Consider the following 24,675-nt stretch of genomic DNA (forward strand, 5'->3'; position numbering starts at 1 on the left):
TTTCACCATTTTATAGGATTTGGGGCAAGAATGGAGATAAATAAATGTGTTCTATTTGCCATCTTGATCCAGTCCTGACATAGTTCTTTTTATCCCATAAAGCAGGGGTTGGGAACTTTTTTGACTGAGAGAGCCACATATTTTAAACTGTAATTTCGTGAGAGCCATACAATGACCTATGTACATTATGCATTATCCAATAAAAATTTGGTGTTGTCCCAGAGGACAGCTGTGATTGGCTCCAGCCATCCGCCACCATGAACATGAGCGGTAGGAAATGAATGGATTGTAATACATGAGAATGTTTTATATTTTTAACATTTTTTTTTTTATTAAAGATTTGTCTGTGAGCCAGATGCAGCCATCAAAAGAGCCACATCTGGCTCGTGAGCCATAGGCTCCCAACCCCTGGGATAAAGCTTACTTTAAAAAAAAGTCTGTCATTTTATTTGTCTTAGCAGTCTGTTCCTAAAGGAACATGACTCATATTTTATAATAATCAATTGAAGATTGATATTGCTTAACATACTTTTGTTTTATACTCAGATTTTTTTTGAAGATAACTTTTTAAAAACTATAGTACCATGTTAAATATTAGACTCTCTTGCCTGGTGTTATTGGGAATGAGCCCAGTCGCATTGAAATGTGTTGGTGTCTCAATCACTCATCAGGTCCAGGCAGCTCCAAGTGCTGAGAAAGGTCTTGATGCTTCTCCAGATGTCTGTTCTAAGTGTCAGCTCCAGGTGCGGTAAGCAGAATATTTGGAGCTGGCACATAGATTCTCAAGCACAAAGTATGAGTGCAAATCAAAGTTGTAGGTCCTTGGTCTCCTAGAATAATGGTTTATTAACCTGGTTGAACATTATAATTACCTGTGGTACTTTATAAAAATATCGATATAAATGCCTGGACCCCCTTAAATCGAAATCCTGAAGGGGTGAAGCTGAATATCTGTGTACCTGTAAAGGCTCTAGAGGCTATTCTGATATAAGGATGACAGCCACTGTTCTTAGAGACCATCTGTATGGATTTATATTCTCCTCCCCACACCTCATTAAGAAATAAGTGACTATCCAATGTTCTTTGGGACAGATGTGTGACTTAACTGGTACCCATTTGGTGGACATTTAATTTGCTTCTAGTCTTCTGCTGTTATAAATCACTGTAGTAGATGTTCTGGTAATACAGCCCTGCATACATTTGTGAATATATTTATGGGATAAATTCCTGGAAATGGAATTGTTCAGGCAAAGGTGTATATGTTTGTGAGTTTGAGAAAGATATTTTTGTCTGTAAAAATGTGCCTTTAAAAATCATCAGGTTTATACTCTTAGACTGAATTTTTTTTTTCTTGAGAGAGAGAGTAGACCAGAAGGGAAAGAGATGAGAAGCATCAACTCGTAGTTATATCACTTTAGTTGTTCATTGATGGAAAATTTTTAGAAGTCCTTACATTTTGTTTTTATTTCTAGGCTAGTACTAAAGTTGAAGTGGACATGGAAAAAGCAGAGAGCCTGCAGGTGACAAGGGGTGACTTCCTTGCCTCTTTGGAGAATGATATCAAACCAGTGAGTATGACTATTGAGTGATGTATAAACCAACGTAATAATAAGTCAGGAGAAAAACATCTGCCATTGTACCTATTATTATAGAAAGTTATATCATTTGTAGTTTTTAAAAATCAGAAAATCTCAATGTTAGAAGTGTCCAATGTAAGCAACATTCGAACAATAACTCTAATGACTAGATAATTAACTAATACTGAAATATTTCTCATGCTAGGGAGACCATGATCTTATAAGGCAGACCGTCCCATTTTGAGACTTTCTAAGTATTTTTTATATTGAACTAGAATTAGTTTTCTAATTTGCTCTTATATAATCTGAAGCTACTGAAACCAAAATTTATCCTAACTCAGCCATCCTCTTTACATTAGTAATAGATCATATCTAAAATTAACTTATATTTTCCTCTCTTTAAACCTTTTTCCAACCTCTTCCAAGGTATGCCTTTTGCTTGCTTGATACCTTTAGGTCATTTAACTGCTGTAGTTTCTAAGGACTCTTAACCATTCTAAGAGCCCTTTAAAAGAAAGGTGTCAATTTTTTAAAAATGCACTCAAAATCAGTAGTCATAGTTAGAGCTTTAGAATACAGTATAAGGTCGTTAACCCATTCTCCTATAAAATAACCACTAATATTTGGTTACTTTTTCTTGAGTAAACATTATTTAGAGTCCTGTATTAGAACAAAAACAAAGGGCAGAAAGGCATCTTAAAGAGGTGTTTATGTTTGGTTTTCTTTTTACATGGAGCTTAGGTGCACACAATTGGATTAATCTTAATCTTCAATTCATGACATACTGTTGTCATTAGTCTTCATGATGTGTGAAATAAAGTATGGTGCGTGTACTTTTGGGGGACTTGCTTTTTTATTACCTATTTTATTACAAGAATCATTCATATGATTTTCTCTAGCTATATGTCATTCATTTTCATTGCTGAATAGCATTTCATTGTGTGACTACCACAGTTTATCTATTTTCCTATCAATGGGCATTTGGGTTATTACCAGTTTTTTGTATTACAAACAAGTCCTGTTATCAGCGTTCTTGAATTAGTTTCTCTTAGATGTATATTTAAGAATAAATTTTCTGGTTTGTTGTATATATGAATGTCTACCTTCAAACTGAAGAATTTCAAACTTTTCCCTGTGGTTGAACCCATAAGCACTTCCCCCAGTAATGTCAAAGATCCAAAGATCTAGGGGATAAAACCAAAAATGAAGTGACAGGATGAGTAGGGAAGACTCACACATACTGTGTAGCCTGGGAGGGTCACTGTTTCCTGGTTCAGGTATCTTAAAGCTGCTGCTGAGACTTAGAGTGTATACTTGGGATAATTAAAGACAAAGGTCAGCCAATGTACGTATTTCCTATAGCAGTATTTATTAGGCTCTTCCTTTACAGCTTTTTATGGGACCACTGAATGCGCCATCTCCAGACCAGGGAAGGAGGACTTTCCTTTGTACTCAGGAAGCAAAGCACTAGTGTGTGCAAGGACCAAACAGAGGTCTGAGAAATGATTTTGGAGCAAAGTAACAGAGTAATGAGACCACTGTGTACAGTTTAGAGATAGTTTTTACAAAGAATGATTTTCTGTGAGGTGCAAGTTCTAAAGAAGCGTTAAAATTAGTCCACACATTGGATTGTGAAAAATTAACTTTTTAAAGGATGTAATAACTTTTTAAAATTTGAAAATCTCAATACATAATACCTTTATGTTACATTGGGTTATGTTTTTGCGAACCGGCATGAAATTTCTGGCAGACCAGTGGTTGGAAAACACTGCTTTAAAAGGTCCTTTTCTTCCATAGGCATTTGGCACAAACCAAGAGGATTATGCAAGTTACATTATGAATGGTATCATCAAATGGGGTGATCCAGTTACTCGAGTTCTAGAAGATGGAGAACTGCTGGTCCAGCAGACCAAAAACAGTGACCGCACACCATTGGTTAGCGTCCTTTTGGAAGGTGAGAAGAAATGATGAAATGGCATTAAAAGTAAAAATTAAAAAAAACACAGCACTTTTTACAAGCCATTTAGCACATTCCACAAAAATTACTTATTTTCATTTCTAAAACTGTTTATTATCTGAAAATAGTAATCTAGTATATATGTACCAATATTGTGTACAAGTTCAAGTTCTTTTGGGAATAGACTGTTTACTGATGAATGATAACTAGTTTTCTTGTAGGATTATATCTATATTTCTATGTTACTTAATAGACTGTGTAATACCACATTAGTACTTATTTCAATTTAAATAAATATTCACTGAGTACTTAACTAGTTGCTAGGGATACAGACATTCACAGAGTTCAGTTTGGTCATGAAACAAGACATGTAAACAAATTCCTAATTGCAGTGTATATGTGTAAAGATGTGTGTGAATCCAAGTCATTTTGCCTCGCAGTGGTCATGGTAATTTAGTGTTTAATTTAGGTGGTATTTATTTTATTGATTTTATTTATTTATTTATTTATTTATTTATTTAGAGAGAGGGAGAGAGCGAAAAAGAGGGAAGAAATGGGAGGCATCAACTCATAGTAGTTGCTTCCTGTATGTGCCTTGACTGGGCAAGCCCAGGGATTTGAACCAGCAACCTCAGCATTCCAGGTCAGCATTTTATCCACTGTGCCACCACAGGTCAGGCCTAGAGGTGGTATTTAATTTAGGCTTTGAAGGATCAGTTAGGATTTTCCAAGTAAACAAAAAGCAAAGGATAATCTATTCACCAATTGCTTATTTACAGTTATGATTACAACAAGAAAGTTCAGTAAATCCATATGAATGACAAGGGGATCTAACCCTTTCCAAAGGTCTGAAGGTGGGCTCACTGAGAGAAACACATGAAGCCAAGACCTTAAGGATGAGGAGAAGCTGGCCAGGCAAAATAGTCAGAAGAGATATTCTGTGTAGAGAGACCAGCATGTGAAAAAGCCTGGGCAGGAAGGAGGTTGAGGCAGAAGGGGAGATTGGCTAGACATGATTCCAAGTAGACAGGAGCCAGTTCATGCAAAGCCTTGATGACCATGTTAAAGATTTAAACTATCTGAGGGTAACTGGGAAGCCATTGGTAGGGCTTTCAGCAGTGAAGTGACCTGATAAGATTTGTATTTTGAGCCTGACCTGTTGTGGCACAGTAGATAAAGCGTCAACCTGGGACGCTGAGGTTGCCAGTTCGAAACCCTGGGCTTGCCCAGTCAAGGCACATATGGGAGTTGATGTTTCCTGCTCCTCCCCACTTCTCTCTCTCTCTCTTGCTCTCTTCCCCCCCCCCCAGATGAATAAATAAAATCTTTTAAAAAAGATTTGTATTTTGAAAACATCATGACTGCTTTGCAATAGAGAATGGATTGGAAGAGCAAAAAAGACACAGGAGAAACCCATAGTTAGAATCAGTTGCATTAGTCTTAATGAGACCTGATTGTAGTTTGAAGTAACTAGTGGAGACGGAGATAAGTAGACCATTTTGAGAAATATTTAGGAGGTAGACTAAAAGAGACTTTACATTATTATAATTATAATTAATTACTAACCAAAATTAAGCTATCATTCTTCAAACTCATGGTATTTGCCAGTCACTCTAAGCCCTTTACACATATTATCTCATTTAAACCCCACTTCAGTCCCAAGGATGGATGCTGCTGTTATCCCTCCTTTATAGATAGAGAAGCTGAAGCTTAGAAATACAAAGTAACTAGATAGAGTATGTAAGAGTCAAACATGATCGCCAGGTTTCTAATACATATGGCCTGTTTACTAAAATTGGGAGCACTAGTGGAGAGGCAGATTTGGGCAGATCATGAGTTCAGTTTTGGATATGTTGATTTTTAGGTACCTATGGGATCATTGAATTGGAAATGTTGAGTAGCCCATTGGATGTGTATGTCTGGTGCTCCAAAGAGAGGTCTGGTTGCAATATACATTCATGAATTGTCCACATATATGTTGAATCCATGGGAATACATGAAGTCACTTACAGAAAGGGTATAGGTTGAGAAGAAGAGGGCCTAGAACTGATTTCTGAGGTGTGTCAACATTTAAGGATAAATTAGAGCAGAAAGAGTTGACAAAGGAGACTAAGCAAGAGTGACCAGAGGTGTGGGGAAGTTGTGCGGGAATATGCTATCACAGAAGGAAAGAATAATATTTAAAGAAGGTTATCAGTTGTGTCAAATATTCTTTAGAGGCCAACAGTTAAAGTGTCTATTGGATTTGGTAACATAGAGGCCATTGGTGATCCTGATAGGAGCCTGTTCCATGTAATGAGAATGGAAGCCATAGGGTTTGTTTGAGAATGAATGGAAGGTAAAGAATGAAGGCAGCCAGAGTAGGTAATTATTTAGAGAAGTTCCATTTTGAAAGAGAAGAAAGAGTAGTGTTGAAGGCTGTGAAGTGGAAGAGATCGGACATATGGAGGAGAACGTATGAGCAATAATGTCAGGTTTCTGAAAAGGTGGGAAGGAATAATTGGTTGGTTTATGGGTGGAAGAGGGACACATCTTCCTTCCACAGGAGGAAGGAAAGAGGGGATGTCTAAATGCAGGTACATTTATAGATTTGGTTGCCTTTATTAGAAGGCCTGAGTCTTTAGAATTCTAGCTTTTTAAGTCACATTTACCCCCACTGTCATCTCCTAAGAGTGTATTTTTTTGTTAGACAAACTGATTTTGTAGAACTAAACATAAATACTGATATGCATTTGAATGCTCTCTTTTTTTTTAAGAAGCAATACCCGTGTGTTTTATATATTTAGCCCACAGTTGAAAGGCTATGTGAGAAAGAAAGAATGTATTTCATCATACTTTTGAGAAATGCTAATCAGTTCATTAAGTTTAGTTGCTAATAAATAAGAGAAAACATGTCTGTCATGAAATTGTGTCAGGAAATGTTAATGAGCAACTAGTTGAGACCTCAGTATCTGTGGATAAAAGTTAAAACTTGTTTATTCCCCTTTGCTTAGGTTGGCTTTTTTCCCCTGACTTGCTCATATCTTCATGCAGGCCCTCCTCACAGTGGGAAGACTGCTTTAGCTGCAAAAATTGCAGAGGAATCCAACTTCCCCTTCATCAAGATCTGTTCTCCTGATAAGATGATTGGTTTTTCTGAGACAGCCAAGTGTCAGGCCATGAAGAAGGTATTAAGATTACTTTTGTTTTAATGCCATATCTCTTAGGTGTATGTGTGTACACCTGTACATATACATATATATCTATCTTTGTACATGTATTTGTGTGTGTCATAGCAACTATGCTTCTCAAGTGGAATTAAATTATCACCAAAATTTGGGGAGAAACAGCAACTATTTTAGATCTGTTTAACTTTGTAATGCATTTTTATTACTTTTATCTTCCAAATTATGCTTTGTTTTATACATACTATGATTAATTTTCTTTTTTTTTTTTTTTTTAATTTTCTGAAGCTGGAAACGGGGAGAGACAGTCAGACAGACTCCCGCATGCGCCCGACCGGGATCCACCCGGCACACCCACCAGGGGGTGACGCTCTGCCCCTCCGGGACGTCGCTCCGCAGCGACCAGAGCCACTCTAGCGCCTGGGGCAGAGGCCAAGGAGCCATCCCCAGTGCCCGGGCCATCTCTGCTCCAATGGAGCCTTGGCTGCGGGAGGGGAAGAGAGAGACAGAGAGGAGGGGGGGGGGTGGAGAAGCAAATGGGCGTTTCTCCTATGTGCCCTGGCCGGGAATCGAACCCGGGTCCCCCGCACGCCAGGCCGACGCTCTACCGCTGAGCCAACCGGCCAGGGCCTAATTTTCATTTCTTAAATTTGTATTTATTTATTTATTTATTTATTTTATTTTTTTTTTTTTTTTGCATTTTTCTGAAGCTGGAAACAGGGAGAGAAAGTCAGACAGACTCCCGCATGCGCCCGACCGGGATCCACCCGTCACGCCCACCAGGGGCAACGCTCTGCCCACCAGGGGGCGATGCTCTGCCCATCCTGGGCATCGCCATATTGCGACCAGAGCCACTCCAGCGCCTGAGGCAGAGGCCACAGAGCCATCCCCAGCGCCTGGGCCATCTTTGCTCCAATGGAGCCTTGGCTGCGGGAGGGGAAGAGAGAGACAGAGAGGAAGGTGCGGCGGAGGGGTGGAGAAGCAAATGGGCGCTTCTCCTGTGTGCCCTGGCCGGGAATCAAACCCGGGTCCTCCGCACGCTAGGCCGACGCTCTACCGCTGAGCCAACCGGCCAGGGCAAATTTGTATTTATTTAAAGAAAGATCCTAGCTAAGAGTCTTTGAGTTGGCCCTAGTCACTTCACTCAGTGGTAGAGCATTGGCCAGGCATGTGGGTGTCCTGAGTTCAATTCCTGGTAAGGGCACACAGGAGAAGCAACCATCTGCTTCTCCACCACTCCCCCTCTGCCTCCCTCTCCTCTCTCTCTCTCTCTCTCCCTCTCCTCTCTCTTTCTCTCTCTCTCTCTCCCTCCCCTCTCACCTCTACCAACACCCTGCAGCCATGGCTCCATTGGTTCGAGTGAGTTAGTCCCAGGCGTTGAGAATGGCTCCATGGATCCTCTGCCTCAGGTGCTAAAAATAGCTTGATTTATGAGCAACAGCCCAAGATGGGTGGAGCATCACCTGTAGGGGGCTTGTGGGTGGATCCCGGTCAGTTCAGGCATGTACAGGAGTCTGTCTGTCTTGTCTTCCCTCCTCTCATTTAAAAATAAAAAAATAAAATAAAATTTTAAAAAGAGTGAATAGAGTGGAGTAAATTCATTTAGGACTTTTTTAAGTTCTTTCCATTGTACAAAGTCAAACTGTTTGAGGTCAGTTATGTTGACTATACAGAAGCATATCATTTGGAAAGATATTTTCAAAAACCCCTCCAAAAAGATGGTGGTATATTAGATAATAGTCAGAGTCTGCTTGGCAACTTAATGCAGTCTTATCCTTCCTTTCCTCAAGTGCCAATTTGTCACCTTCTCATTATGGTTGCTTTGAGCCATTAGTGAGTTGGAACAACATAGGATAGATTCATAGAGCTAAAATAACTCTAATGATCTTGTCCATCTCTCTCATACATTCAAGCAAGCACCATGTAAGGCATCTGGGATAGACAGGTCTTTAAAAAAACAGCAACAGAAATCAGTGATGAAAAGTCTTTAAATATTTTTATTTTTTAAGATTTTATTTATTCATTTTGGAGAGGAGAGAGAGAGAGAGAGAGAGAGAAGGAGGGGAGGAGCAGGAAGCATCAACTCCCATATGTGCTTTTACCAGGCAAGCCTGGGGCTTTGAACCAGCGACCTCAGAGTTCCAGGTCGACACTTTAATCCACTGCACCACAGGTCAGGCTGTGTGACAAAAACTCTTAATAGCTGTTTCATCTCACTTTGTCAATAGTGTTTTCATGGATATTCTTATTTTGTGTACTCCCAGGCAGTGAAGAAATTTTATTTTGTATCTAATTGAAGTATTTCTTTATTTAAATACTAATAATTTGTAGGAGGTCACCTCTTTAGATAGTTGAACCAATTCATACCATCCTCTGAGAGTGTCAGTTTCCTTGGACTCTCAACAACACTTGATGTTACAAAAATACTTGTTTGCCAATTTCCTAAATAAAAGATTGGCACTAATTATACTGCTTTTTTTCCCATGCTTGGTCTTGAACAGATCAGAACTGACTCTTAGGTTAAAGAGATGTGGGAAAATCAGAATAAGGAGAAGTAATCTTGAGAATTGGAGTGTTACCCAGTGAAGACCGCTCAGGTGTTCTTTTACTGGGCTCAAAGGCCCTCACTTTGTAGAGGTGTAGGATAGAATCATTTTAGTTTGGGATTTTTTTTTAATTTATTTGTTTGTTTTTTAAGGGAAGAGACTGTAGAGGAAAACAATATTTTAAAAATATGTTTGAAAGAAGAAGATTCCAAAAAATATGTTTGAAAAGTTAGTATGTTGTTTGTGCGGGTGACAGAAAATTATTTGTGTAGGGTACTTGAAATGGATGGAGGAGGCAGAGCTCAGAGTAGGAGTCCGTTCCTGCACACTGAAATGTGAAAGTGAATATTCTTTATAAGGATCTTTGAATATTAGTATGAAAGAGAGGGAAATGTTTCCAGACACAAAAAGAACTTAAATATCATAGTTTATTCTGTGTCTAAGGTGAAACCAGGAGTATCTTACTCTTCTCGAGAAAATCTGGGCAGAATCACGAGAACCAGTTATTTCCCTGATGTAGGTAGGAGTTCATTTTCTTTGGTTTTTGTTGTCCTTAGGCCACTTCCTCTGGTGAAAATTTAAATAATAGCCCTTGGAATCTGTGGTCATTAAATTTACTTTATAATTGAACAGCTAATTCTATTGGCATGTCTCTAACTCTGTCTATTCCTTATACTTGTCAAAAGTAGTCATTCTTCCAGATGGTAAATTACTCCATTACTTTTCACCAGCTGCCAGCATCAGCCTCAGATGTACTCAAAGGTGTGGGTGGATGGTCCTACTTTTTCTATAAAAGTTTTTAAAAAGTACTTTAGGCTCCTGCAGATCAAAGCTGCTTTGTAAGTGTGAGATATTATCATTTTTATTATTTTAATCTCTTGCAAATTGACTTGAGGGGGGGGAAGGTAATATGTGCTGATTTTAGAGGCTTAAATGGTTAAATTAATAGTTTAATAACTTATGATTTAATCTTTAAATTGTTGAAGCCTTTCAAGGCAGAATTTTAAATGAGTAGAAGGCTAAGAAATATGAAAATAAGTGTCTATACAAGCTTATTCAAAATTTTTCGATTTGTGATTCACTGTCTGGATCTTCCATGCACCTTCAAGTTACAACTATTTCTGTTGCAGCAGTATAATAAATACATATTCAACTTTTTGGTTTTCCTTGGGGGAAAAATATTATTTCCAGAAACTAAAGTTCAAAATAAAGAAAAAAGTGAAGCCATTAAGTGTCTTAGAACTATATTGGAAATATTGCAAAATCTTTCCTTGCAAATAATTTTCACATTGTTGCCTAATGATAGGCTGACAAAAGCCTGTGGGCTCAAACCAGTCTAAAGGTGCTAAGTCTTCCAGGCTACTTCTGAAAATGAAATATAAATGCCATTATTTAGTAGTTCTAGTCTGCCTCCCACCACTCTGGTTTTCCCTTTATTTTTAGTGTGAGGATGAGAAGATATTTTAATTTCTTTTCAGAGCACAAATAATTTATATATATATATACATATATATGTATATATATATATATATATTATTTTTTATTCTAGAGAGGACAGTTCTTTCTTTGTAAATGTTTCCCCCCACTTCACCCCCAAATGTAGCTTTTTCTAATTACAAAAATAATTTAGAAAATGTAGAAAAGAATATAGGAGAAAATAAAAACAAGTTCACATTTGTCCTTCAGTTTTTCACTCAGATACATTTACACACACACATTATGGAGTGGGAATCACATTGGACATACTGTTTTAAACCTGCTTTTTTCACTTAATACATTAACTTTTTCAAAGTCATTAAAATTTACTTCAGTATTATGTTAAATTAATAGCTGTATAATAGCCATTTAAACATTCCCTTTTATTGAACATATAGGTTGTTTCCTATTTTTTTTCACAATTATAAATAATATTCTATAGAACTACCAAACTAGGGAAATTACTGCTCCCATCTTTTTATTAGATTTTTCTTAAAGTAGCATCATATTTTACTGGTGAGAACTTGGGCTTAGGTTTCAAATAGATCTGAATTTGAATCCCAGCTCCACCACAATTACCAGCTCTTATAGTCACTTTACTATAAGCCTTTGTTTTCTCATCTATAAAATTAAGATAATAATAATAGCTACATCATAGGGTTATTATGAGAATTAAATGAAATGGTAATTTATGTAAAGTATGACACAGTGCCTTGGGATATAATATATGCTTAATAAAAGTGTAGTGGTTACTTTTACTTATTATTATTGTACATTCACTTTTGATTATTTCCTTAGGATAAATTCTCAGAATCAGGATTGCTAAGATAAAAAATATTAATAATTTAAAGATTTTTGATAATACTGCTATCAAAACTCAAGTCAAAATACTAATGATTTGTAGGAGGACACCTCTTGAGACAGTTGAACCAATTCATACCAGTGGCCCATCATCTGAAAGTGTCAGTTTCCTTGGACTCTCAATGACACTTGATGTTACAAAAATATTTGTTTGCCAATTTCATAAATAAAAGATTGGCACTTAATTATTACTGCTCATAAAAATTAGGGGATCAGGGAATGTGTAGATACTCTAGTGCTTTCAGCCTTTTGTATAGTGCATTTTCTCCAATGAAATAAAAGTTGATTTTGCATCCGTTTGCATAATTGAACAACTTTCTTTGACTTGTTTGCTTTTCTGATGTTCTTGTTTAGTAAAAAAATCAAATGCTTCTTTTTCTTATTGCTTCATATTCATTTTGTAATATCCCCTAATTTTTGTGAGCAATGTATTTCTTCAGCTACATTTTCATGACTGAATGCTCAATATTAAAGTATTTCAAAATGTTTTTGCAGTGACAATAGTTTATGAAACTCAGCTATATTATAACATTAATTTTTATTAAAGAGAGGTGATCTGAATAGTTAATTCATAGAATATCTTTATGTAACATTTTATTACTTAAACTAAGGTAAGAGTTGTCAGTAGAGAGGGCCATTAGACTTGCTTTAATGATTATCTAAGACTTCACTGTAATTAAACTATTATTTTTGTTCACATACAGGTGATATTAAAATGTATTAAAGTAGTTTATTCTCAGTTAATTAAAATTCACCTTGTACTACTCTTAATTTACTTAATAAATTCTTTCTCCATAGATCAACTTCTCAGCACTGCCCAAGTCTGAGATATTATAGTAGCCTCAGGTACCATATGTTCCATTCAGATATTTGAAGTATTCACAGACCTTTTCTCCCCACTTAGGTTTGTTTTCCCAACTTTATTCTATTTTAAAATTTTAATTCCATTATTCATTTTTGCATCTATATTTTTTAAAAATTTTGTTGTACTAGATCCATTAATGGCATTAAATGAACAAAACCGCAGAGCAATAGAATTTGATTTTAACTAATTACCTAATCTTGATGCTTTTGAGTGCATAATCAGTATTGAGAGGAAATAAAACAAGCTGATGTGACTAAATTACTTGAATAAAATTAAGTAAAAATATCAGTGATTTGTAAAACTATACAGATTAATAAAATAATATGGTCTTGCTTTTAAAGTAATGAAAATTAATGGAAGAAATTTTCCTTTCCACTAGCTTTGCAAGGAAGAAATAATCTTCTTTGAATATCCTTCTCCTGTAAATCCCACTGCAAATTGTAGTTTGTGCAGAAGAGACTCATGGTGCCTAATCCTCCCCTTTTCATGGGTTAGTCCATACAAAGAACAGAGCTGGAAATTGGATCTTTTGACAGCAGTTACTAAGCAACAGAACTTGGATATTTTTGGTTAACATCCTAATATATCATGTAGCTGATTTGTTGGAGTCGTGCATGTATTAACTAGAGAAGTGGACACTCCAGAAGTGACTGTAGGTCTGTGCATGGCTGGGGGGCATGCGCTTGTTGTTGTTTTGTTTAATGCACTTTGCCTGTTGGCGTTTGTATCTATTTGGCACACAAAGGAAGATGACACAGATCTTTAGTAGAACTTTCAGACCTTGTGACTTTTTATATTATGAAGAGTACCTCACTCTGTGGCTCGTGTTACATGAAAATGTAAGAATTTTTCCTGAAAAGCAAGGAGAACAAATAAGGGATTTTAAGGTCATTCCAGGAATCTTTAGTGCTTTGCCAGAAGTTTAGGTCCACTTCCTGAGGCAGTTTCATTAGAAGACAGCTAATGTTCGCTTGGTCTACTCCCAAGTTATTTTTAGAAACTAGAGATTATTACTGATAGCACTGATTTGAATTTGCTCATTTACGTTTTTATATGCTACCAAATATGATTAGAGTATGCTTTCAACTAATTGTTGACAGATTTACAACATTAGGGATTTTCTAAATCATCAGATTCCTACTAACTAGGAATTTCACGCCAACCACTTCAGAATTGAGATAAACTCAGCCCCCAAAGAAGCAGAGAGTTTGGCCTCACCTCCGATCACTAAAGAGGTTATAGAAAATGGGAGACAGAATCTACTTAGAACATGTTTTGCTGTGGCTTGTGATTCTGAAAGGCTGGGATTAACAGAGGTAATGCTGGTGTGTCCCCGTTTGTGTTCATGTAGACTCCAGGGGCTACAGCTGCAGCCCCTCCTCTACACACAGGTGACTCCAAGCTTGTCGGAAGATTCCAAGAGTGGGCTGTGTGCCTTGAGAGCTTGCAGTGTCCTTGAGAATCACACTCAGACCTGCCCCTCAGCCCTGTGTGTCAGGAGCCCCACACCTTCTCCTCAGAGCACACCTAGCCTGCTCCTGCCGTGAACCCGGGTGCCCCACATTCTAAATTGTCTCTTAGACCACTGTCTACTTTTGCACACAAAGAGGCAGTACCAGAGAGTTTAATGACAATCTGATTATGTTCACAGCTAGAAAAAGACTTGTTTTCTAGAAATGTTCTTCATCTTCTAAAATAGTCCTCATTATTTCCATGTTGACTGATGCCACTCCTTCTCACACTTTTTCTTTCTTCAATTTTTTCCATTTTTTTCTTTAGCTTTTTCAAATTTCTCACCTAACTTTAAGACTATATCTATTTATCTAAATACACACACATATATATTTATATCTTCACAATGATAATTTTACCTGCTCTATGGGAAACTCCCTGATAAAACTTAGGATACTCATACACTCCAATTTGCTTTGAGCAATCCTGGTTTTTACCTGTTGCTCCAGTGTGATTATTAACAGCTCTCCCCTTTCAAGTGTCCTGGTTTGCATGATAACTTATATGATCCCCTACTGATAACCTCTCCAGCAAGAAAAGGCTTGAGCATCATACTTTCATCTTACTAAATGAGAGGATCAGAATTTAAATTATTTTTAAGAGCCTGTAAGATGCAGCCATTAGCTGCAGCTCCAGCCCACCTGGCTCACTGTGGTGTTGGTTCCATTTGATCTGGAGCAGGCCCTGCGGACCCGCTGGGCGCTGTGACTGCTGAGAAGTTTGGCACTTCAGTTGTGGTCTTCTAGTCGGGCAGCTTGTTCAATTTTACTTTTTTGGCATCTTTTCTTTTAGTACTTCTCCTCCTTTTCGGTTTTATCTACCTAAAGTTGTGGTAGTACTTAATATGTAAATATCCCACTTATATTTTAGTCTGGCAGCTGATCCCGTATATTTGCCTGTCAAATCTGAGTATCTTCTTAGTGAAAGCCCTGCTACAGCCTGAGGAGATTAGACAGAAAACATGGATCTAGGGGAAGAGTGATGACCTTGAATTACACTAGTGACTAGATAAGGAAAACCGTGTGTAAGAAGTGAAAGGGGTGTGTGTATTTAAATGAGATCCGAGTTGCTACCCAAAGGAGTTTCAGTTGACTGACCTGAAACTAGTCAAGTTACAACTGGAATTGCACTGCCTTTGTCATGGTTAGTATGTTGAGTTACATGTGAGTGCTTCTCACCCCTTGATGCTAATTAGTACATTAAGAGCTGTCTGTAAAAAACAAAACTACTTTACATTGAGTGACTGCTGTAGGTATTTTTTTCCAAAATGTTATAGGTAACCCCTGCAGTCAACTGTGAAGTGATTTTTAATGCTTCATGAATCACAGTATCTGATAACTTGGTGAGACTACATAGCAATTCGTCATCAGTTTATACCCAAGCGATGTCCTTAGTAAGGTCCCTGTAGCCATGTAAACTCTCCATTGTTTTTGAGAAGGGAAAAGGACCGATTTGGGGAAAATGTAGAAAATAGTGTTTCAGGCCCCTGTGGCTTTAATCCACGATATAGCAGCTTGACAAACAGAAGTGTATACTTGCATCAGAGCCTTTATAGTAGAATTTGGAAAGATATTTCTAAGAACAAAGCATTATTTTTAGTGACTTCTTGAAATCACCTGAGTTTATGGGAGTTCTCTTCTGCTTCATCTCCCACCACAGTCTCCACACACATCACACCACCCTGGCACCCCTTCATTTGAATTGTTATTGACTGTGTGTAGTTCCGGCAGTTCTCCTGAATGTTCTTACCGCTGTGTCTCCTAATATTGGTATGCTCTGCTTAGAACACTTTCTTCCCTGTTTTCCACTGATTGTTCAGCCTGCAGGTCTCAACTTAAATGTCACTCTTTAAAATTAAGGAGCACAGTGTTGACTCCATAAGCCTCTGTATCAGTCAGAATAAGCTAAGTTGTGCTACAAAATGAACAACCCCGAAATCTCAGTGGCCTACCACAACAGAATTTATTTCTTGCTCACAGTACCTGTCCATTATGGCTCAGGGAGAGCTCTGCTCATTGTAATTTCTCAGAGACTGAAGCTAGTAGAAAACAGAGGCTCCACCTTACACGTGATTTCATAATAGCCAAGGCAGGATAAAGGGAGTGTGGTGAATCATGCAGTGACTCTGAAAGCTCCTTCCAGAAAACGATACATTTCAACTCACATTTTGTTAAAGCAAGCCACATAATCATCCTTAACTTGAGAGAGGATAAAGAAGTACAATTACCATGTGCCAGAAAGAGAACCATGGCTATACCTTGGACTACCACACTTGCCTGCTCTGTGCCACCACATCATCATGTATTTGATTCCTCGAGTATAATAATGCCATGCTTGTTATAGACACAAGTGACCCACTTCCCCCACTCTGAGTTTTGTGAAGGTAGGATCATATTTGTCTTATTCATTAGTCTCTTTATCCTCTTCATTAATGTTTGACATATAATAGGATTTTTTAAAATGTGTTGAATGAAGAGAGCAACACTTCCAAGATTCAGCTGTTAGCACTTTATTCTTCTGCCTCTACCATTTCTTCTTGAAGATCTCATCCCCCTCGTGGTTTTAGCAATCACTGCCCTGAGGACGCTCTCCTATCCTGCCTTCAGCCACACATCTCCAACTATTTACTTGATATTCCTACTTGAATTTTAAATACTTAAATTTATTCTCTCAGTAAATATTTATTTTCTGGTAAGGCATTGTATTAAGTAATGTGAGGACACAGAGGTTATTAAGAGTATTTGCCAGCCCTGGCCAGTTGGCTCAGTGGTAGAGTGTCGACCCGGCATGTGGATGTCTTGGGTTCGATTCCTGTTCAGGGTACACAGGAGAAGCAACCATCTGCTTCTCTCCCCTTCTTTTCTCTCTCTCTCTCTCTCTCTCTCTTTCTCCCTCTCTCTCCCTCTCCCCCTCTCCCCTTATCCCCTTTTCCCCCTCTTTTCCTTCCACAGCCATGGCTGGATTGGTTCTAGCACATTGGCCCAGATGCTATGGATGACTCCGTGGAGCCTCCACCTCAGGTGCTACAAATAGTTCAGTTGCAAGCATGGCTGCAAATGGGCAGAGCAGCGGCCCCAGACAGTGGTTGCTGGGTGGATCCTCATCAGGGTGTATGTGAGAGTTCTTATCTCTATCTCCCCTCCTTTTCTTTGGAGAAGAAGAAGGGAATAAAAAAGAGTACTTGCCACCCAAGGCTTATAATCTATATATGCACATAATATATACACAGTATACAAAATGCTGTACCAAAGGAGAAGGGAGGCAAGTGACTTAAAGCAAAGAGGATTTAGAATTTGTGTTGTTTCAACCACTGACTTCACTGAGCAAATACCATGACTAAATATTGTTCTGTGCCAGGTACTGGACGATCATGCAGTAATTCTTAAAGCTCCTTCCAGAAAATGATACATTTTATTGTGTTCATCTACCTCACAATACAGTGGGGAGACAGATAGCTAAGGATGAAAGGGTAGATGGGATTGTGAACCAGTGTGGGAGAATGACTGAGGGGTACAGGGAAAGGAAAGCAGCAGAGCTATTCTTTCAAGCATCTGTCTTTTAGGTGCATGCAGCACACATGGATTAAATACCAGGGAGGGGTCAGACCCTGGAGACATAATCCTGGGGAAGGCGATTCCTACGGTACAGAACATAGTGTGCTGGGGGGGAACTTATCTAGACTGTCAACAGGAGTTGTTTCCTTTTGCTTTTGTTTTTGTTGTTGTTGTTTTCTTCCATCATTGAGGGTGACTTCTGAGCATAGAAAGGACCATATGTAGCTAATTTGAGGTCTAAAAAATTAAAATTTAACATCAATATTATATCATGTAAGACCTAGTTTTTAACATAAAAAATAAACAAACTTTTTTTAAAAACCTGCTTACATCTCTTTTTCTATTTGTAAGTCTAGAAAAATTTAGCAATTACTTAATAGGGACTTTTACAATTTAAACTTTTTTAAATATCTTAAACTATATTTCATATTTAAAATATTTTATTTTCTCTTTGAAGTCTTTGGTTGTTTTTCTAACAAAAAAAACATACTCAGTTCCAAATTAAGTATATAATTACATTTATTTAGTGATAAATTAAAACAAATATGGTTAATCTTAGATTATCTTTACCATTTGCAAGGCTATTAGCGTTATCTTTTACCTTCTAACATAAAATTAATTATTCAATTGCCTATTTTAAGTTGAATTAGCAAGGCTAATCTAGTAATCTAATATGGTAAATTTTCTTAATTGTTACAAATGCTTTAAAGACCAAGTATATACAGGTTGTCTTTAAATTTAATATGGAAAATATTAATATTGTAGATTTGATTTATTTTATTCCTCTGCCTACTTTTTAATCTTGTATAGTTAAAAGATACCTACTAAAGAATATTATTATGCTTCTCCCCAAGAAAGATGGGGAGAAGGTTACTATCTTGGTGCACTGAGATTACTTATCAGCTAAAGAGATTGGACTGGGACATAGGGATGAATTCTTATGGATGACACCAGTTGGATGCACTGAGCCCCAATTATAGTTGCTAGAAAAGGAACCCCAAACATTTACAAAAAGGCTGGTCTCAGGCCTTCGGTGCTTACATTTGACTTATTCATAAATTAATTCTTCTATCTGGCTTGAAATTGCTACATCCTGATAAGGATATAACAACTTCCTTCACTGCTTGATTTGCTTTCCATTTATTTTGCTGTCATAAGACAATGTACTATTATTTATTATCTCTTGTCTGATTCTAAAGATAGAATCAGCTCTATCTGCTCCTTTATACCCAACTTTAATTCTTTTGTAAACACTTTGATCATTATGGTCTGATTTGAGTTGACAAGCTTTTGTTCTTTCAGTGTTATTCCTGCTTAACAGGGCCACAGTTCTTACAGATAATAAAATGACATCTAATTTTATTTTACATATTCGTGTGACTTCATTAACTCTTGAGCCACAACACTGAAGCCATGCTTCTGACATAGATAGGAGAGACCTTTGATATAAACTTAATGGGATTTGTCTGTTCTCAGCATCCCAGGTATAACTCAGCCATGATCCAGTTGTGTCATCTTAGGCAAGTCATTTAACTGCTTTGGGCCTTGATTTTTTCATTCTTAAATTGCAGGAATCCCTTTTAGTTCTAAAATCCTATTATCTTTTAAATTCTGATTTAGTGTAGTCTGAAATATTGGTGTTTTACTGTGCTTTGTTTAAGCGTTGCTCAAATTAACTGAATTTTATCTTGTTGGAAATTGTCATAATTATGGAGAGCAGTATATTCTATAATAATAATAATAATAATAATAATAATAAATGGTTTTGCTTTTTTCCAGATCTTTGATGATGCTTACAAATCCCAGCTCAGTTGTGTAGTTGTAGATGACATTGAGAGACTGCTTGGTGAGTCATAACATTTGCCATTGTACTGTCTTTGCCACAGTGGGTATTTATAACTATAAGGCAATAAAAATACCTTTCTTTGTCTTAAGGAAATAATACATTACCTCATCTCTCTCTAGTCAGTGATGGTATTCATGTAAAGTATGTCTTATGACTATAACTCCATTATAAATTGCTTTCTTGTAAGGACTCCTGCCTCATAATATTTTGTATCTTCTACAGCAGTGGTCCCCAACCTTTTTTGGGCCATGGATCGGTTTAATGTCAGAAAATATTTTCACGGACCGGCTTTTAGGGTGGGACGGATAAATGCACAAAATAAAATTATGCGACCAGTGTTAAAACTGGTATTTTTAAATATAATTGTCGAACTTACGAGACAGACGTCAAGAGTGAGTCTTAGACAGATGTAACAGAGGGAATCTGGTCATTTTTAAAAAATAAAACACCGTTCAGACTTAAATATAAATAAAACAGAAATAATGTAAGTCATTTATTCTTTCTCTGTGGATCGGTACCAAATGGCCCACGGACCAGTACCGGTCCGTGGCCCGGGGGTTGGGGACCACTGTTCTACAGAGTTCCCTTCCCATAATAAATAATTAGTAATTTTTGTTGGTGGGTATATTTACTGCCTATAGATCAGAATTTCCACTTAGGAACTTTGACAGAACTAATGAAAGAAGGGTTTATGATTGGAGTGATAACACTTGGGGCAGAAGCTGCAAGCTCTCTTGTTACCTCAGTTTTCTGTTCTATTAAAACGGAGACTGTATCCCCTTCCTTACTTATTTCATAGAGTAATTTTAAGACAAAATGGGATAATGCTATTGAAAACACTCTGAAAGTTAAAAGTGCTCTATAGTAACTTTTTAAAATATTTATTAAACATCTCCTGTGTTTAAGTGCATTCCTACAGAGTACAGAGATGAGTAAAACAGTCCTTGCACTCAACTCAGAAGGCATAATCTACAAATAGATTCCAGAAAAGTATTACTCTTATATTTTATTTCATTGTAAAAATTAGATAAATCTGGAATAAGCTTATTATAACAGTGGCTCAGGAGGTTGTAATAAACTCTGTAGAAACTGAACCCACCTGGTGACTTACTAAACTTCTGAAAATACTATCTAACACCCCATTAATCTCTTCTTCCTTAAGCTATCCATAATGGTGTAATAATGATTTTAAGTTAACTGTTTTGACTACATTCTTCCCATGATTTTCATATTTGCTTTAGGTCCTCTGTTTTTTATTTTCCTGTTTCCTAAGGCAAAATTTGTTTATAAAGCAGAGCAGGTATATATGAGGTCTTTCTAATTTGATAGTTTTATCTAATGACCTGGGCTTTTGGTTTGCTATTTTTGATACATCTCAGCCCAGTTTATAGGATTATTTCTTTAAAAGCTTTTAGGCACATACTCATAGCTCTGTGTAAATTCCTTTATCTAAACACAATTGAGATGTGTGGTCATAGCAACACTACTATGTCAGGAATGTGTGCCCTTGGAGTATATTTTCACTTGTATGGAGTTATTATCTGTACTTGTTTGTTCATTTATTTAACAAGCATTTGGTGAGCCCTTACTGTGCTAGAATTATTAGGTCCCAGAAAAATAAAATGCCGTCTGTCGTTATTACATATATTGGCAAAAATTAATGCAAAGTAGAATGTGCCATTGTTCTGGATAATCAGAAAAGGGAAGAATCACTTTTGACTTCAGAGGACTGGTGCCTGAGGTAGCTCTAAGCGTAGGGAAGGGTGCATATGCAATGTGCAGAGAAAACTGAGGAGGTGGCATTTGTGCAAAATGAAGGATTGGTAGAAATTTAGCAGGTGAAATGTCTCTTAGAAAGTTAATTTTCTAAATAAAATTTTAAAATGAAAAAAAAGAAACTTCTTTGTTTTTTACCATCTGAGGACCAGTCTTAGTGGTTCTCACATCTTTTCAGTTATGTTGAAGTACTTTTTACATTGTTCCCACTTGCCGTCTTCCCCTCTACCCTGTCCTGTGGCGTTTTGTTGCCTGTGTACTTAATTCATTGCCATACTGTGTAGCAATTCCTTGGAAATGCTTAGTAAATACATCTAGAATTTTTTTCTCCCTTGAAAACATCTATCTCTGAATATATCTGAATGAACTTAAAATGCATATTTAGAAGCTTTTTAAAAAATTTTACAGATAAGAGTTCTTATATAATATTTTACACATTCAAGTTATTGAAGATATTTTTTTCTTATCGTTAGTTGCATGACTGTTTTTAGAACTGTGTTTGCTCTTGACATATAAAAATCTGAATGTTTGGAATATGTGCATATGTGTATTAAAATTCTAAACAGAGTAATGTTTCTCTTCCAGATTATGTCCCTATTGGCCCTCGATTTTCTAATCTGGTACTACAGGCTCTTCTTGTGTTACTGAAAAAGGCTCCTCCTCAGGTAAAAATAATATAAGGAACATTTTCACAAAGTTTTTTCAGTAAATTACATATAATGGTGCACTCTCGCTAAATAAGTAGGTTATCATAAACATATCATATAAAATCCTGTTGAGGGATTTTGAAAGGTCATCCGGTCTAGTCTTTTTCTGTCTTAGGATAAATGATTATCTTAATCAGAGAAGTTTTTCATTCCTTTTCTGAAGATTTCAAAATGACATAGTTTTAATTAGTATTCTGTTTTGTTTCATAAGTTCTCCATCATATTATACATCTTCCCCCCCCCCCTTTATCTCCTATGAGAGATTATGATACTAATGTGAAAGGGGCGCAATACATGTTCTCATTTGTTTCATTTGTCATTTCATAGGTTCTTCTAAGAATTTTTATTTGGGAAAATTTATTTCTTATAGATAGATTTTTTTTTCAGATTTTTACAGATGAATTTGAGTTATTTTTATTGTGGCATGTGGCCTAGTTCAGGTGTGAGTTTATAGGCAGGATCTTGGTTCATGTGGTTGCCTTTTTACTGATGTGGCTATTGGAGGCTGGTAATTGTGATAACTCAACACATTTAAAACTAACCTATGAGGGTTGGTTAAATATATTAATTATATAGAGGCTGCCAGACCATGTTGGCTGTGACATAAGACACAATTTCTTTTGATTAATTCTGTGTGCTGTAACCTCGAAGAAATGCCAAGCAAAGGCAGATACAAAGGAGTTAAGTATTAACTTGAAAAACATCTTCATGTCTTTATGGGAATCTCAGATTTGAAGTTAATATATAAACTACACTATATATAAACTACACTTTATGCAAAATAATATTAAACTGGGAAATTAATTTTTAATTTAACTATTAAAAGTGTGTGTTATACCTAAAGGAAAGGACTTGTTCAGATTTTTAAAAAATTTCTAGAACAGGGAAAGGAAACATAACCTAAAACAATCTTGACATTTTATTACATATTTGCATTGTGGAAGGATTTTTAAAAATCATCCTTCTATAAACTAGCATTCCCGGTAATTGGAGTTTTAGCTTATACTAAGGATAAGGTTGGAGAAATGAGAATATTTTTCCCTTCTCTAATTTCTTTAATAAATATTTAAATAGATATATCTAAAGTTGCTAGAACAAAAACAAATAACCCCAGTATCTAAGTATGTCATATACCAAAACATCCTTTTTATGAAGTCAACATTTTAAAATGTATGAGATTGGGAGACTTTTTCCAGGCATTTAAGTTTATTTTTTGTAATATTTAGTTTTCACCTGAAAAGAATGTATGCTAAAAGTCATTTAGAAGAGAGAAGAATAATTTTTCAATGGTATTTTTCAAACTACCTGTCCTTTACATTGTTAAGTACTCTATAGCTAGCTGATAATTATTTGTAATCCAAAATAGATACTAATAGAAATAAAAAGAGGACTTATGAACAAATGGCCTGCGACATTTTAATTAAACACTTAGGAATAATTGCAATTATTTTGTAAAAATAATTGTGTGAGATTTTTTTTTTTGTATTTTTCTGAAACTGGAAACGGGGAGAGACAATCAGACAGACTCCCGCATGCACCCGACCGGGATCCACCCGGCACTCCCACCAGGGGCGACGCTCTGCCCACCAGAGGGCGATGTTCTGCCCCTCCAGGGCGTCGCTCTGCCGCGACCAGAGCCACTCTAGCGCCTGGGGCAGAGGCCCAGGAGCCATCCCCAGCGCCCGGGCCATCTTTGCTCCAATGGAGCCTTGGGAGGGGAAGAGAGAGACAGAGAGGAAGGAGGGGGTGGGGGTGGAGAAGCAAATGGGCGCTTCTCCTATGTGCCCTGGCCGGGAATTGAACCCGGGTCCCCTGCACGCCAGGCTGACGCTCTACCGCTGAGCCAACCGGCCAGGGCCTGTGTGAGATTCTTGAGGGAAGGAACATTATCTTATGCTATTCAAAAATATGTATTTTTGTCCCCTCATTTTGGTGGGATTAACTATTTTACTATTGCTGTAGTTTATATTTGGCAAGGCATGATTTAAAGTGAAAAGATTAAAATATAAGTAAAGTTCAAATATCCGATAAGCACATGAAAAGATACTTAGCATCATTAACCATCAAGAAAACACAAATCAAAGCCACAGTGAGGTACCACTTCATAGCTAGTAGGATGACTGTAATCAAAAAAGTCAAATAGTAACAAGTACATATGGAGAAATTGGAACCCTTTAATACTGCTGGCGGGAATATAAAAGTCATGCAGTCATTGGAAACTGTCTAGCAGTTCCTAGAAGGTTAACAATAGTTACCATATGACCCAGCAATACTACTTCTAAGTATATACCCAAAAGAAATGAAAATATATGCCCACCCAAACGTTTGTACATGATGGTTCATAGCAACATAATTTACAGCAGCCAAAACATGGAAACAACCCACATGTTCATCAAATAGAATAATATATACAGTACATACAATGGAATATTATTTGGCAATACAGAGAACCAAGTGCTCATACATGGATGAGCCTGGCAAACATTATGCGAAGTGAAAGAAACTAGTCACAAAAGGCCACATGTTGTGTGATTTCGTTTATATGAAATGTCCAGAACTGGCAAATCTGTGGAGAGAAAGTAGATTTGTGAGTGGTTGCCTAGGACTGGGAGGGCCTGGCTAGGGGGAATGAGAGTGACTGCTAACTGGTACAGGCTTTTTGTGTGACGAAAATGTTCTAAAATTGATTGTAGTGATGATTTCACATATCTGCATATACCAAAAACCATGGAAAAATCACTGAATTTATGTTATGTAAAATATATCTCAATAAAAAAAAATGGTTCCAGGAGCTACTTAAATGATGAAAATAGGATTATATAAAGAGCTAGACT

General features: G+C 36.9%; 1 protein-coding gene across 1 annotated transcript in view; it reads left to right on the forward strand.

Moving 5' to 3' along the window:
* Positions 1–24,675, forward strand: part of NSF (N-ethylmaleimide sensitive factor, vesicle fusing ATPase) — a 153,436-nt gene that overhangs the window by 96,210 nt on the left and 32,551 nt on the right. Inside the window, exons 13-17 of the mRNA XM_066363119.1 lie at positions 1,473–1,568; positions 3,375–3,531; positions 6,568–6,701; positions 19,292–19,358; positions 21,720–21,799. Of these exons, the coding sequence (XP_066219216.1) occupies positions 1,473–1,568; positions 3,375–3,531; positions 6,568–6,701; positions 19,292–19,358; positions 21,720–21,799 (534 nt within the window). The remainder of the gene's footprint in view (positions 1–1,472; positions 1,569–3,374; positions 3,532–6,567; positions 6,702–19,291; positions 19,359–21,719; positions 21,800–24,675) is intronic.

The sequence above is a fragment of the Saccopteryx leptura genome, chromosome 2, assembly GCF_036850995.1.
Source record: "Saccopteryx leptura isolate mSacLep1 chromosome 2, mSacLep1_pri_phased_curated, whole genome shotgun sequence".
Lineage (NCBI taxonomy): Eukaryota > Metazoa > Chordata > Mammalia > Chiroptera > Emballonuridae > Saccopteryx > Saccopteryx leptura.